General features: G+C 52.8%; 1 protein-coding gene across 1 annotated transcript in view; it reads right to left on the bottom strand.

Annotated features, from left to right (window-relative positions):
* Window positions 1–1,233: 1,233 nt before the first annotated feature.
* Window positions 1,234–16,115, bottom strand: part of Igsf21 (immunoglobin superfamily member 21) — a 226,796-nt gene continuing 211,914 nt past the window's right edge. Inside the window, exons 5-10 of the mRNA XM_052715215.1 lie at window positions 13,492–13,607; window positions 9,996–10,470; window positions 3,132–3,217; window positions 2,455–2,647; window positions 2,092–2,130; window positions 1,234–1,461 (exon numbers count right to left, since the gene is read on the bottom strand). Coding sequence (XP_052571175.1) covers window positions 1,388–1,461; window positions 2,092–2,130; window positions 2,455–2,647; window positions 3,132–3,217; window positions 9,996–10,470; window positions 13,492–13,607 — 983 coding nt within the window. The 3' untranslated portion in view covers window positions 1,234–1,387. The remainder of the gene's footprint in view (window positions 1,462–2,091; window positions 2,131–2,454; window positions 2,648–3,131; window positions 3,218–9,995; window positions 10,471–13,491; window positions 13,608–16,115) is intronic.

Below are 16,115 nucleotides of genomic sequence, written 5' to 3'. Positions count from 1 at the left end.
GCCTTGGAACCATCTTCTTTCACCCGGGATGCCCCAGAGAGCAAGGCTGTCAGTGTGTAGCTGGAGGTGGGAGAGGGTTATTCAACAGCCTCGGACTGTCCATGAGCTCCAGACAGATCTTCAGTGTGTTTAGTGTATGAGACTCAGGCTCACTGCAGCATACCCGTCTCATGCCATTTCATCCCACCCTGTTCCATGCCACCCTATCCCTTCTGATATGTCCCATCTTCCATCATCTTCTTGGGGCCCTCTCAGGTCTTGGGGGCGGGACTTGACCTCATCCTCCACCTTGGCCATGCAATATTCTTTGGCTCAACCAATATCCACAGACGTGACCCAGGCAGAGGCTTTAAAAGTGATGACTTAGGTTTTCCTCAATTTCTGATGGTTCTACCATACTCTAGTCAGGAAGGTTATTGTCTGTCTCCCTTAGGCCTGGTTACAAGGCCTGGTCCTGGGATGGCCCTATTAGAAGGTGGTGGGACCGTCAACAGGTGGGGTGTGTCCTCAGAGGGGATATGGGACCTAGTCTCTTCCTTTTCCTCTCTGTCTGCTTCCTGCCTACTAGTGGGTGTGCCTCTTGCTATGATGTATGGGCCTCCTGAGAGCCCCAAAGCAATGAGGCTTCTGGCTTGTATCTTCAGAACTGAGAGGCCAAAGAAACCTTTCCTTTTGCTAAGTAAGTTCTCTCAGGTGTTTTGTTACAGTGACAGAAAGCTGACTGATACACATTGAAAGACGATCAGATGTCAGGTAGCCCCTGCTCCATTTGCTCCAGCTCCAGGATAAACACACATGGAATTCACAAGCCCGCAGAGGAGACTAGAGGCCAGTCTAGTCTGCAGCAGGGGGTACAGCGGGTGGGGAGGGTCTGCTGTCTGAAGCTCAACTGTCTGGTGAGCCTGGATGAGGTCATCTGGACCACTGCTATCTATAAGTAAGTATCCATGCATGCTGTTGCCTGTCACCAAGATTTGGCTTGGCTTGTTAGGCGGCACTATTGTGGCTGCAGCTGACTGCTGCATTTTCCCTGAGGGATCATGGCCACTTCCCACACCTGGCTGTTCTCAGGACTGAATGAGACAGGAGCTGCGTGTCCACCCATCCTCATAGGAGTGCAGGCTTTCCATTTCCTTCGCCATCCTACCTCTATGCCTGTCCCAAGACTGGATGCCAGCGGGTACCCAGTAGCTGCTACTAGACTTAGGAAAAGCAAAGAGCCACACACCAAGGTGGGGAAAATTGGTCTGTTTGTTTTAATTAAACCCAGTGAAGAAGCCAAGACATGGGCAAAGACTAAGAACAAGACTGGAAATAGTTTAGAAAAGAAATGAAAATCGATCGCAGAGATGCTGGGCCACTGGAGCATCAGGAGGAGGCAGCATCTTCACGTGAGCTCCAGGACCACTGTCAGGGCAAGCACCAGGGTGAGCCAGACGCCAGTGAGGCCAGATGCAGAACCTGCGAGAGGGCAGAGGCGGCGTCAGGGCTGCAGCCTGTCTGTATGTCATGGTAGGCCTATGGTTGAAACTGTGGGGTAAATGGTTCCCAACAAAGATACTAGGAGGCAGCACTGGTTGAATGGGTTTGAACCTCAGCTCTGCAGGCTGCCTGCCATGGGTCCAGTGCCTTGTCCCCCGTGCAGGCCTGCTGGGCCAGTGCGCACCAGGAATGGGAAGCTTCATTGAGAACTGCGAGGTTCGCTGTGTATGGGTAGTGTTGGCATCCCATGGGTAGTTCTAGGTTGGGGTGGCTGAGGGAGCAGCCTGGGGCATTTGTCTATGTTAAGTGTCCCATAGAGATGCCAGAGACCCACATCATGGTCAGTGCCAGACATGGCTTGCTGGGATCTGGGTAGCAATGAGAGGGGACACCCTTGGCCCCTGACATCCCATTGGCTATTTGGGGGTGTAGCACCTTCCTTGCTTAGTGCCTGCCTTTGCCTAACCTTGACTCTGCCTATCCGAGGTGATGGCTTCCTGAAGGAGGAGAGGAACTAGGGGAGGCAGGCAGTGTTTTAGCAACAAAGGCTTTCTGGGGCCTTGAAAAGCACTCACTTTTAAGGGTGCAGTCTTGAGGGTGGAGACTTACCACGGGAATCCTCTGTTCCTCTTGGGATATTTGGGTTTTCTGTCAGAAAGAAACAGAGAGAAGCAGAATGGGTGGCTCTGAGTTCTGAGCATGGAGGACCTTCCCCAGGCACCTGCTATATGGTATTATATGCACTGGGATGGCACCGCCACTCAGTCTCTCTATATCTGGCCATGTTATAGATGGGGAAACTGAGGCCTGCTAAGTGTCTGAGCTCAGATGTGAAGCTAGAGTCCCTCCAGTGATAAAGCCATTGTGATTGTAATCAGTGAACAGAATTTTCTCTCTGAGGCAGGTTTAAGGGCCTTTTATGGACAGCTTTGAGCCAGGGCCTATCCTCGGGTGGTCCTGTGGGGTCCCTACCAAACACGATGAGCCGAGTGTGTGTATCGGTGGAGCCCAGGGGGTTCTGGGCGGTGCAGCGATACATGGAGCCATTGAGCTCAGCAGGAACCCGCTCCAGCACCAGTTCTTTCCCATCAAACTCAGCGCTGCCGTCCAGGAGGCGGCTGCCCACTCTTGTCCACGTGAACATGGGTTCTGGGAAGACTTCATTCTGTGGACGGGAGCAGGAAATAGTGGAGTCACAGGGGAGCATCCTGCCAACACGGGGAGGCTAGAGGCTTTCCAGGCCCCAATTCTCAGCTAATGGGCTTCAAGCAGCACCTTAGAACCTCAGGAAGGGGACTGGGGGGTGTAGCTTAGTTGGTAGTGTGCTTGCCTAGCACACACAAAGCCCTGGGTTCCATTCCCAGCACCCTGTAAACTGTGATGGTATCTGCCTATAATCCTAGAACTGAGGAGAGGGAGGGAGGAGGGTCAGAAGTTCAAGGTCATCCTCAGCTAACTAGGGAATTCGAAAACAGCCTGGACAACAGGAGACTAGGTGGGGAGGACTTGGGGGTCCGGGCTGGAATAAACGAAGACAGATGCGAACCACATTTGTTTGAGGGTATAGGAGAGTGAGTCAGGGATGCTGCTCCCCATCAGGTGTCTCTACCCACCCCCTACTCCACTCAGGTATCCAGAGAGAGGCTGACCTGAAATCCGTGGACTAGGATCCTCACCGTGTCCCCAACCCGGGCTCTACTGGGCGTCATCACGATTTTGGGTCCTTTGGGAGCAACTGTATCAAGAGAAAGAGAAGGGTGGTGGGTGGGTGTGGTCAGCATGGAGAGTGGGGCGGGGCAGGAAGCAGAGTGAGTTCCAGGGCTGCTTCTCGGGAGCTCTGAGGAGGCTCATTCATTCCTTCCGGATTCCCTGCAGCCCTACTGTGTGTCCCACTCCAGCTGGAACCTGGGGATTCAACGTCACACACAAACACATGGGTCCCTGTGCTTGTGGGTCTCACACATCAATGGAAGAAAAACCATTGTCCTCTCTGTCCAGTTGAGTTTGTGGAGGCCCCGTGAGTTCATTGTGACTTGCCAAAGGTCACACAGTGATGAAGAACCAGGACCAAAATTCAGGCCTCAGGGCTCCTGATCCAGGATCCTACTGCCGGGGGATTTCCTGGAATCTCTGTGAAGGGGGTGCGTGGACAGCATGAAGCCACCACCTCATTCATTCCCTAGCCAGCCTTTGTCTGCCTCTGGTCCTCCCGTGCCCAGTCCAACCTTCCTCCTGTGCTTCGTATGTGCTGAGGAGACACGATGCCCTGGGTGCCCCTTGCCTGAGGGAGGTCGAATGGTTTCCTGGGCTTCTCTTCTTTTCAGAGGGGAAAACCGGGCCCACGCATAATAAAGAGGCTTGTCCAAGGTCCCTGCAGAGTCAATTACACATGTTTCCTGACTCCCTGCCTCCATTAGTCCACTTGTTCACTCATTCAATAGTAATTACTGAGCTGGCCATATGTCAGGCTTTGGAGCAGGACTAGGGTCTAGTAAAGGGGACAATGATAAAAGTCAAGTGTCTGCAACTTATCCGTTAGCAGGGGAGACATTTAATTTGCAAACAGACTCAGCCAAACTATAACCAGTGTTGTGTGCGGGGACTGAGCCCATCAGAGGTGGCACACAGCTTGTGGGGGGTAGTGGTCACAGTGTCCCAGAGAAGTGAAGCATACGAGGAATGTTCCAGGCAGAGGGGGAACATCGAGGACATGGTTCTAAGGTCAACCAGAGAGCTGGCGGGGCTGGGGACAGACTCCACAGAGTTTCCAGGGCTGTCCCCATTTAACTCACAATGCAAATCAGAGCAGCAGGCAGATGTGAGCAGGCTCCAGGCTCTGCCAATCTCACTCTGAAAATAAGACCAAGGCACTGATAATTAACCTCGAGGAAGACATCTGAAGGGCCGCATGGGCAGAGGGAAGGACCCGGCCTGCTGAGAAGGGACGGAAGCCTGGTGAGGGGAGGAGAGGATGCTTCCGCTATCGCGTCCACCTGCCAGCTGCATGGAAACAGCGCTGGCCAGGGACACTGGAGAAGCTCTAGTCTATTCTGGCAGATGGCAGACTTGGGGGTGGAGTGGAAAAGGCTCCACTTCGGAGCCATTACCCATCCCCCCCGCCATGGCTTACTTTTGTCCAACATCTAAATGCTAGGTTCTTCATTCAACACTTTATATTTTATCTCATTTCATCTTCTAGCCTTTAGAGATGGTCCTGCAAGCACAGGAAGGCACAGAGAGGCTAAGGAACATTCCGGCCTCCTCCAGTTTCTCTTGGGTGCTGTGGAAGAGATAGGTTCGCAGAGGGAAGCCCTGGGGGGTGGCATGGCCCTGGGTGGTCTGTGCCACCGACAGCTTCAACCAGCAGAGGGTGCTGAAGGACCTCCATTGCAGGAGAAAGCAGAGCCTGGAGGTCAGTATTTCAGGATAGGCTGTGAGCCCAGGGCAGGGAGGCAGCAGGCCACAGAGCCTTCTCAACTGCCCTGTGTTCTTTCTAGTGGCTCCTGTGTGAAGCTGACCCTGAGGAGCACAGAGGGTGGCCCAGGAGGGGTCTGCTACACTCTTGTCCCTCCGAGCTCTCCTGCACATAGGTGTTTGTAGATGTCTTGGAGCTCCCTCCCCTCAAGGCTGCTGGGAGGCTCTGGCTTCTGGAAGTCAGGCTGGCTGCTTGCACCCTCTCATCCCACCACCACTAGGAAGTCCATTTGCAGCTCCTGACAATAAAAGCCAGCCCCCCTGACTGCTTTGGGAACACAACCCAGAGTGCCAAGCAGAGGTGTATCCACAGTTTTGGTGTTTACTCCTCTCACCCCCTGGCATGTAAAGCTGGAGAACAGAACGTGGGCCCAGGATCTAGGCCTAGCCCTTTCAGAGGCTGTGGTGTGGAGTGGGCTGCGTGTCAGCTCCGTCTGTCTGCTCAGCTGTTCATCATCTGCCTAAGAGAAGCTCTGAAAATGACATTGGGAGAGGGAAGGGGCCACAGAGTGAAATCCTGGCTCAAGGAAATGCAGAAGTCCCCATTACACCCCCACTTGTGGGATCTCGCTGTCTGTGAGGAAGGTATGTATGGTCTCAAGGAAAGGCTCCTCTGGGACTCCCATGGGATTCTGAGTTCTCATCAAGACGTTCACTTGTCCATCTACCTAACCATCCACCATCTATCCAGTTCACCCTCCCATCTACCCAATCACCCACCATCTACTCAACCATCCACCATCTACCCAACCATCCACCATCTACCCAAAAATCTGCCATCTACCCAACCATCCACAATCTACCCAATCAGCCACCATCTACCTAACCATCTACCATCTATCCAGTTCACCCTCCCATCTACCCAATCATCCACCATCTAGCCAATCATCCACCATCTGCCCAACCATCCACCATCTACCCAACCATCCACCATCTACCCAACCATCTACCATCTACCCAACCACCCACAATCTATCCAACCATCCACCATCTACCCAACCATCCACCATCTACCCAACCATCTACCATCTACCCAACCATCCACAATATATCCAACCATCCACAACCTACCCAGTCAGCCACCATCTACCTAACCATCTATCCAGTTCACCCTTCCATCTACCTAATCATCCACCATCTACACAACCATCCACCATCTACCCAACCATCCACCCTCTGTCCAGTGCACCCTCCCATCTATTCAACCATCCACCATCTACCCAACCATCATTCATTCATCCATCTATCCACATCTCATCTATTTATTGATCCATCCAACATCATCCATTTATTTATCCATCCATCAAATCTATCAATCTATCCATCCAACCAACCTATCTACCCTTTCACCATCTACCCACCCAACCATCTGCCCATCTACCCACTCACCCATCCAGCCATGCATCTATCTAACCTCTCTACCCATCATCTCAGTCTATTCATCTATCCATCTATCATATCATCCATCTGACCATCAAACTTCTCCATCATCCATCCATCTATCCATCCATCCATCCATTCATCCATAGTCCATCTATCCTTCCTCCTTCCCTTCCTTCCTCTATGCCCATTCATCCATTCAATCCAATCAATTCATCCAACCTTTTTTTTTCTTTTTTTTTTTTTTTTTTGGTTTTTCGAGACAGGGTTTCTCTGTGTAGCTTTGTGCCTTTCCTGGGACTCACTTGGTAGCCCAGGCTGGTCTCGAACTCACAGAGATCCGCCTGGCTCTGCCTCCCGAGTGCTGGGATTAAAGGCGTGCGCCACCACCGCCCGGCTCATCCAACCTTTTAATCCACCCATTTACCCATCCATCCACTCAATATATCCATCCATCCACCTCTCTACCTAACCTACCCATCCATCCATCCATCCATCCATCCATGTGAAAATGTTGGGTGACAGGAGTGAGGTGTTTATCATATTTGAAAAAACTTGTTGGGTTTTCTAAGGATGAGTACCATTTTATACTCCCACTAATGATGCAGGAGGGTTCTGATTGATCTGCAGCCTTATCAGCATTTGGTATTGTCAATTTTTAAAAGTTTACCTAGTCTAGTAGTTACAAATGCTTATCTCACTGAGGTTTTAATCTCCATTTCCCTGATGGGTCAGTCACAGTGTTTTAACATGTCTATGGGCGTTTTAAAAGCAGGATGTCATGGGCTGGGGATGCGGCTCAGTGAGTGGCAGGGCACTTGCCTAGCAGGTGTTCGGCCCTGGCTTTGATCTCCGGCACTGAAAACAAACCCTGGGTGTCCCTCATGTGTATCTACTTGGGGATTTCCCCCACCTCACCCCCGCTTTTTTTGTTTTATAAGACTTTTCCTTTTTTTATTTCTAATTTTGTTTTGAGACAGGGCTAACGTAGCCCAGACTGACCTTAAGCTACCATGTAACTAAGGATGACCTTGAACTTCTTGATCCTCCTGCCTCCACCTCCTAAGTGCTGGGGTGACAGGCTTGCATGCCATGCCTGACTTAGGTCTTAGGTCTTTTTTTTATGAGAGTACTTCCCCTCATTCTACCACACTTTGCCTTTTCATTCTCCTTAGGACACCTTATGAACCGAAGATCTGAATTTTGATTCAGTCCCATTGAACAATTTTCAATTTTTCCTCTATTTTTTTTTTATGACTGCTGTAAGGGATGTTGGCTACCTCGGCTCCATAAAGACATTTTTCTCCATTTTGTTTCAGAAGCTTTATGACGCTGGCTTTTACACTGGAGTCTATCAATCACTGCAGGTTAACCTGCGTGCATGCCAGACAGGGGCCAGGTCTGCCTCTCCCTTCCTGTGTTCTCTTGTTCCAGGGCCATGTGTTAGAGAACTTGTCTTTACTGTCCGAGCAGCCTCGGGGTCTCTGTCAAAATCAATCGACTTTGCCTGCAGGTCTGTTTTTGGGTTCTCTTCTCTGCATCAGCCTAGTGTCTACACTGGAGGATCTGGGCAGCTGTTTATCTGAGTTTTAAGCTGGTTTATATTTTAACTAGATCAGTTGGGATGAAAAATAGTATAAGGCAAAAAAACAAAAAACAAAACCAAAAAAAAAAAAAAAAGCCCCAGAAGCAGAGAGACCAGTTTGGAGGCCATGTTGCATTCCAGGGGTAGATGCACAGTGCTTTGACGGGTAGTTACAAGAAAAGTACGATCAGGGCAGGGCTGGGAAGCATTCCGAGGCCTAGCTGCCTGGCAGGTGGTGACCTGGACATGAGGAGACCTTGGGAAAGTGAGTAGCCCTGAGGCTTCTGTCTTGACCAATGGGAAGAAAGCGTTGTCGTCACTGAGATGGCTTTCAAGGCTTCCCACCAGAGATCCACAAACCCAGGGAGAGGGGCTTGAAAGAGAAGCAGTCAACTGGAGGGACCAAGCTGACTTCCTGGAGGAAGTGGCATGTGAGCCACATATGGCATCCCTGGAAAGGAATGCGGGTGAGAGAGCAAGGTCCGCTGCAGAAGACAAGCCCAGCCACTGGTGGCTCTTCAAAGTCCCTGCTGGGTGTCGTTTGAATTCTGTGACCCAGTACTGCTTTGTTCACTCACAGCCTTTCTCAGAGTGTGGGGGTCCTCATTCTGCCAGGCCACACTCATGGCTCAGTGTGTCCTTGACCACAAACCTCAGGTAGGTTACATTAAGGCAGTGACTAAGGAAGAAAGCCCCAGCTCACTGACCTAAATCATGTAAAACCCAGGTCCCTCATCTAAAGGATGGGAATAAGGACAGCGCCCTCAGTGGCCACCCAGGGTACTGCAGGGATTCAAGCTGGGCTCCCAGTGTGGGGTTGGTTACACCATGTTTGCTGACCCATTATTCATCAGGCCAGAAAACAGAGGCCCAGGGCAGTCTAGGTAGAAACAGAAGCTAGCCCAGGCTCTCCCATTCACTTCGGGAGTCCTGGATATCTCTTATGTCCCCACTTCCCCAGGGTCATAGTGTGACCATCCAGGCCCACTACTTGGGCCTGCCTTTTCCTTGCTCTGCTGGGAAAGGAGGTGTCCACAGACCCCATCCAGGTGAGGGGAGCCTGGGGCCAGGGACAGAGCAGGTTCAAAGTAGAAAGGTCTGGCCAGGGGCGACACACAAGCTGGCCTCTGAAGGCTTTAAGGGTCTTTATTGTTCACATCTCTTTCTTGGTGGGCGTGGGGTAGGGTGTGATTTTCATGGGCAAAGAAGCCAAAGGTCCAGGAAAGATAGAGGGTCCAGATAGAGCAAAGCAGGAGGCTGAGGGGGGCATCTGGGCAGGCTTAGACTTCTAGGGGCTGGTGATGTGTCTATGAAATGGATAAAGACATGGAAGGTATCCAGGGGTGTCTGCCCCAGCAGGTGGGTGCTGGGAGGAAACAAGGCATGCCTTTTGAGTCCTCCCTATGAACCTTGAGCAACTTAGTGAACCTCTCTGGGCCTCAGTTTGCACATCTGTGGTCTGGGACAACAGCATTGCCTGTTGTGCTGGGTTCCACAAACGTTTGCTCGATTAACAGAAGGGAAGCAATGGGCGGCACACAGGCATGCAGGAAACTGCCCTTCTCATATTCCATAGGAGCTGAAGGAGTCTACATCCATTTGGAAGGGTCTTCAGGGACATGATTCCAAGCCAGTCAAGGGCACCTGGCCTCGGGCATGTAGAAGGTGTCAGTAGTTGGGACTTAAGAACCCAGTTCTGCTGTGTACAACTTAGTAACCCAGGGCCAGCAGCTTCGCTAACTGGGACCTCAGTTTTGCTTATCTGTAAAATGAGACTCCATGTTGAGCTTCTATTTGTGACCAGCAAATCCCCACTGAACAGCTGTGCTCTTGACCCTAACAGACACCCCCACTGATCTCCTGGAAACTTCCATTTTCTCCAGTTCAACAACCAACCTTCCCAAAGACCCCTGGCTCTCCCCTGAGCTGACCTGACTCCATTTACTCCCCTCTCCCTGGCTTCCAGCAGCCCGAGTCCCACTTCCAGCCCTCCACCCCCCACCCCCCACCCCGGGGCTCCATTGCAGAGTTACAGCCTCTCATCTCTGATGGGCTGCAGAAGAGCAGGTCTTACCCAGCGTGACCTCCGCCTGCATTGGCATGGACAGCGCTGGGTGCTTGACCTCACAACTGAAGAGGGCCTCATTGTCGATCTGCGGGTTGAGGGTCCAGGTGAGCAGGGCCCGCACCTCCACCGTGCCGTCGCTGCCTGGGGTGCGGCTGTGGCGCAGGAAGTAGACCGGCTCGGCGCTGTGTACCCAGCGGGGGAACTCGCGGCTCACCACTGTCTCTGGGATGTTTTCCGTGGTGGGCTGCACGAAGAGGCTGGGGTCCTGGGTGAGGCTGCGTGAGGGGCGCTCCGTGTAGGGACGTCCAGCCCGGTATTCAGTGTCCAGGAGGGACAGTGACTTTTGCATTTTGGTGTCGTCCACGTCCCGATGCAGAAGGCTGCGGAAGGGCCTACTGTCCTGCAGGGGGCCAGAGCTGGCTGCGGGCAGTTCTGAGAGGAGCACTGCGTCGATCAGTTCCCCATCCCGTTTGAAGTAAACCTACAGTTGCAAGCAGGACAGGGGGAAGGATAAGGACGGATGCTTTCCTCTCCCGCTGGACTCTCAGAAGAGCCTGCGCCTCCCAGTCAGCAGCAGGACTCCTTTTCCTTTCCCTCACTTCTCTGGAGACCCATGAGCCAACACGACATGGTGGGAATACACACACAGCTCTGGAGAGAGATGGCTCAGCCCACTGTGGACAAGCTGGGGAGACCCTTAGCCTCCGTTTCCCCACTTGTAAAGAGAAATAAGACTACTGACTCCAGGGAGCCATCTGGGACTTAAATGAAGTCACATGGGGAGAGTGGTTTTAGATGTCACTGAGCTATCACCTGGGCTCCAGCACGGTCCATGGCTGCCCTGGGGCACCTGGATGAGGAGGGAATGTGTAGTGGGTGCAAACTGAGCTATGAGAAGAGGAAGAGAGAAGAAAGTGTGTGTGTGAGTGAGTGAGTGTGTGTGTGTGTGTGTGTGTGTGTGTGTGTGTGTGTGTGTGTGTGTGTTCTGCCTGCTCACACAATTCGGCAATTTGGAGCTGCTATGCAGAAACCAGGTGCATGTGTGGGAGGGAGCTAGGTGCAGGGATGAGGCGAAGAAGACGTCGCCGTCTCCCTTTCTCTGCTAATAGGGAACTCAAGTTTTGAGAGGCGGCATTTAATTTAATTTGCTGTCTTCTTATTTTGGTACATGCACCCAGAGGCCTTCGGGGATTGGGTGTATTTTTTAATAAATCAAATAAATAAATCGATAGGAGACAGGGAGAGAGAAGAGCAGGAAGCACGGTGCTCAAGGACTCCAGGGACTCAGTGGGTGTGAGAAGAGAAGCCTGGGGTGGGCAGGTGGGGGAGGGGCTGGGAGTAGATAGGGTGGTGGGAGGGGCTTCAGGGACTCCAGGGACTCAGTGGGTGAGAGAAGAGAAGCCTGGGGTGGGCAGGTGGGGGAGGGGCTGGGAGTAGATAGGGTGGTGGGAGGGGCTTCAGGGACTCCAGGGACTCAGTGGGTGTGAGAAGAGAAGCCTGGGGTGGGCAGGTGGGGGAGGGGCTGGGAGTAGATAGGGTGGTGGGAGGGGCTTCAGGGATTCCAGGGACTCAGTGGGTGAGAGAAGAGAAGCCTGGGGTGGGCAGGTGGGGGAGGGGCTGGGGGCGGGCCGGGTTGGGGGGGTGGGGGTGATATGTGGGTGTGGAGGACCTGTCAGAGTTTAAAGCCCCACAGAAGGATCTTCTGCACACAATGGTCTGCTTTGGGGGTTTGGGGGTCTTTTTTCTTCCCCTTTCTTTGCTTTCTTCTTCCTCTTTTTTTTTTTTTGAAAAGTGCTTCAAAAGCAGGTTTGTAATTTATATCAAAGAATTGCTTTCAAGTTCTGATGCTCCAGACAGACGTAAGATGCCTGGAATGTCAGGCAATGAGGATCTTTCATAGAGACAGAGAGAACGAGAAGGGAGGAGAGGCGGGGAAGAACAGAGTGAAGGAGGGCGTTCTTTAATAACTGTGTCTTCAGTGGCAGCCAGGGGCTGAGGTGGGAAGGGGGTGCTCTCCCAGAGCCCCAGGGCCAGGAAACCCTCCAGGTCTCATGTCTTCCTTTTCCTAAGGAAAGACCAACTTCCCTCATTAGGGGGAGACTGGACATCCTTTTGGATCCTGAAGGGGAGGCTCAGGGAGATTTATGAGCCACATCTTCGGCACTGAGTGGCTCTGAGGCCACCTTTATCACCCGCTTGCTTGGGACTGCAGTGTGACTCTAAAGCTGTCCACTGAGCCCTAACTGCTATGCCTCCATGCCTCACCAGGGATCTCATGACTGTAACCCAAGGCCTCTGCATCCCTGACCCCTGACCTCCGTGTCTTATACCCTTATCCCCTGTGCCCTATACCTTTATTCCAGACCCCTACATCGCTGCGTCCTTGACCTCTGACCTCCATATTGCAGGTCTTATATTGCTGACCTCTGTGCCCTGTACCGTCATCCCAGGCCCCCATGTCTCTAGACCCCTGATCCCTGCCCTATCTGTGTTCCTGCCCCCTCCCTATGGGGTATCTCTACACATATCCTCTCTCGTGCCCTGTGGTTGGCTTTTGGGTCCCAGGCTCTGAATGGGGCTGGTCAGGGCCTCAGGTCCTACCACTGACCAACACATGAGAAACAGTCACAGTGGGAAGGAGGAGGCCACTTACCTCTCCATCTGAATTCTAACTGCAGGTCCTCATTGCTCCTGCCCCACCCATTCTCCACCACCACCTCGATAATCCAAGGAATGTGTGAAACTCACTGGGTTGAGGACTAGAGTATTCTAAAATGCCCACACTAGAGTTTCCCCCAAATGTAGCTCAAAGGCTCTGATATGGGTGCACAGGGTTACTTTCAGAGACCTTTGAGGGTTTCATGACACACACATGCCCCGTTAGAAGTTAGCCACATGAGGTTTCATTGAGTAATTATTGGGCCCAAAGGGCCCCATGGCGCATGAAACATCGATGGTGTCCAATTCCTTGGACTTGTACCAAAACTAAGAAGGGGAGGGGGACCCCTGCTCAGGGTAAGTCTTGGGGATTGGTGTGACCAGAAGCAGGACTCAGTCCAGGTGCTCATGGGTCCCCACAACTGAGAACCCCACTCTGTCTTTCCTCCTGCTCCCTTCTCTCTCTCCCTTCCCCTTTCCTCTCTTCCTTTTGGGGGTTCTCTAACCCCACGGAGGCTTGGGAGGAGCAGCAGGAGGCTTCAAGTACAAGAACATGAACTTGGGCCCATCTCTCAATATCAGGGAGACTATGAAGTCCCTTCCCATCTCTGGATCCCATTCATTGTTCCCTAACCCCCTGAAAGCCTAGGGTGCTCAGAGCATATTGGGTGGTGGGCTGTCCTGGAAGACCCTTATTGTGAAGATCTGGAATTGCAGGATGGGGCAGAGGGAATCAGAGAGGTGCTGGGCAGACCACTTCCTGTCTGGGCACAGAAGTGGTACCTGAAGAGGGCTCGGGGATCAGGAGTCTTGGCAAACAGAGGCTGGGCCCCCAAGCACTTACCATGGGCGCTGGCTTCCCTCCTGACACGATGCAGACCAGCGTGAAGTTCTGGGCCTGGTACCGGCTGAAGGGGGCAGGTGAGTCAGCAGCCACGACTTCGATGGAGGTGGGAGGAGCTTCCGAAGGGAAGAACAGGAGGCTTTGACTCAGTTGGGGGACTCAGAAAGAGATCTACTAGGCACTACACCAGGGGTTGCTCTGGTATTGACTACGGCAAGCATGTCTCTTGCTGGGGACACAGAGCAGGCTCCTGCTTCCTGGGACTTTTAGCCCAGTGGAAGACATACAGAGCACTCAAGAGGTCACGAGGATTGAAACGGTAGGACATATCCTAGAGACAGCGTCCTAGCACAAAGGGAGACCCTGTCCCAGTGAAGAGGTCCTGGGGAGTCGGTGCCAGAGAAGCCACACTGTGCTATGAACCAAGGAAGCAGCAGTTGACAGGAGGACAGAAACAGCCGTGCAAAGGCCAAATGGACTGGAGTGGAGAGCCGGGGGAGTTATGTGCTCAGGTTGCCCAACAGCTAGGAAGCCAGACGGAACACAAGCAGGGCTAGTGAGTGGCAGCCGCTCGCTGTCTGGGGCTAGAGCCAGCTCCAACCTGTGCAGAGGACTATGACATTCTCAGGAATTTGTGAACCAGCCATTAAACTGCTACCGACTTGAAACAGGTCCCCGTGGATATCTTTACACCATGATATCAGCAACTGCTGCAGATCAAGGCCTCGATCCCTCCCTCCTCTGCTTCCAGCCTCAGAAAGCTGTGTGACCAGCTCGCTCACCACAGACTAAGAGGTCTTTCCTCTCTCTCCCGAGAGTAGTAGGGAGCCACTGAAAGTTTGAAGTGAGAGCAGGGACACACCCATTAACGACTTTATTGACGAGATAGAGAGCACAGCGTGGGTTTCGGCTGGACAGGACAGCAGTGTAGACCATGGGCTGGGGATGAGCTAAGCAAGTGACTTAGAGTCACCCTGAGCTGGGGGCTTCTCTCTCCCTTCCTGGAACCTGGCTTAGTGTGGCTAGCAGCCTCACCTGTTCACCTTCTTCTCCTTGCCCACAGTTCAATCACCACCATCCCCACGTCTTGGGGACGTCACCACACTGGGAGCCTCTGAGCGCTGCTTTGTTAAATGGGAGCAGTGCTCAGCAGATGAGGCCATGGGACAGAGCTTGAGCTAAGAGGAACTGCAGAGCTGCATGCTGGGAATTCAGCCTTAAGACGATACTTCACTATGATTTCCTGACCTCCTTGGTGTCTGCAGGAGGCACCGTCTTTGAACTCCGCTCGGGGGCAGGCTGTCCACTCTTGCTCCCCTGGCCTTGGGCCTGTGGGCAATGGTTGGTGGGGAGGGGGCGGCGTACACCAAACAAGAGATGCTGGAGACCTTGCCTTCCTGCAGGGGCTTTTCACCCCAGTTGAGTTTAATTAAGTTCGGCGAGCATTTCCCGGTACCCGCCAGGTGTGGGGCTTGGTGCCAGGGGCCTGCTGCCGGCATCCAGCAAGGAGGCAGACGAGTGCCGAGGAGCCTGTCGGCTGGTGGGGGTGCCAAGCACCGGCTGCTCTGTTTTAGGGCCCAGGGAGATGGAGCCAGGTAGGAGCCATCATTTCATTCAGGCAGCCACACATGCTGGGGGCAAGAACAGGGAAGCGAGCGGGAAGCTTGAGAGAACAATAGACAGAGAATTGTAATTAAGTGGAAGATGGCTCAAAGCAGATGGTAAGTGGGGTAGGAATTCGGAGAAAGGAAATGCACACCAGAACACTTCAATTACCCAGAAGTTGCAAACTCTGCAGTGTGACTTTTACGGAACAGCCCTGAAAACAAGCTCGAACAGCAAGAATCAGTGACAGCCCCGCTTCCGTGAGCTGACTCTTCAGTCTCACCATTGGCCTGGGAGGTGGGTGTGCTATTCCCATTCTACGGATGGGAAAACCGGAGATGTGTGAACAGACCCCAGCTCACGTAGTCAACATGGGGTAGAGCTGAGAGCTGAATGATGGCAACCTGGCCCTGCAGCTCACATTCTGTTTTTAGACAGGGTCTCGTTTATGCAGCCTTGGCTGACCTAGAACTCTCTATGTAGACCAGGCTAGCCTTGAAGTCTTAGTGATCTGCCTGCCTCTGCCTCTGTGTACTGAGATTAAAGGTGTGCACCATCAATGCCTACCTTGGAGTCCAGATTCTCAGGCAACCAGGACAGCTCAGCCTTCAAAGGGGCCGGTGTCTGTCAGTACCTTTTTGTCCAAGGGCAAACTTCAGCTGCTGAGAGTTCTCACTCCCTGACTTTGCAGCATCTCCAGAGGCCAGGTGGTCCAGTTTCCTTGGAAACTGTTTCTAGTTCTGCTGCCCCAAGGCTGAGGACCCTCCAGTCGGGGTTCGTCCTAAAACACTGCCCCCTGCCTGAGCTCATCATCTGTGGTCCCCATCACTGTTAGTGTCCCTCTGACATATCTCATCCCCACCTCTCTCTGCACCTCCATCCCGACCTCCATCAGTCATCATCTCCATCTTTGACCTCATTCCCATCATCAGCCCTTCGACCTCTACCACTATCACCACCTCCCACCCTCATCTTCACCTCCAAAATGTGCCGGTTAAAGTTCACCCTCCAGAATGCTG

The sequence above is a fragment of the Peromyscus californicus genome, unplaced genomic scaffold (genome assembly GCF_007827085.1).
Source record: "Peromyscus californicus insignis strain IS unplaced genomic scaffold, ASM782708v3 Scaffold_5__1_contigs__length_169319896, whole genome shotgun sequence".
In the NCBI taxonomy this organism is placed as follows: Eukaryota; Metazoa; Chordata; class Mammalia; order Rodentia; family Cricetidae; genus Peromyscus; species Peromyscus californicus.
The sequence above is the reverse complement of the archived record's forward strand: the minus strand, read 5'-3'. Positions and strand labels throughout refer to the sequence as shown.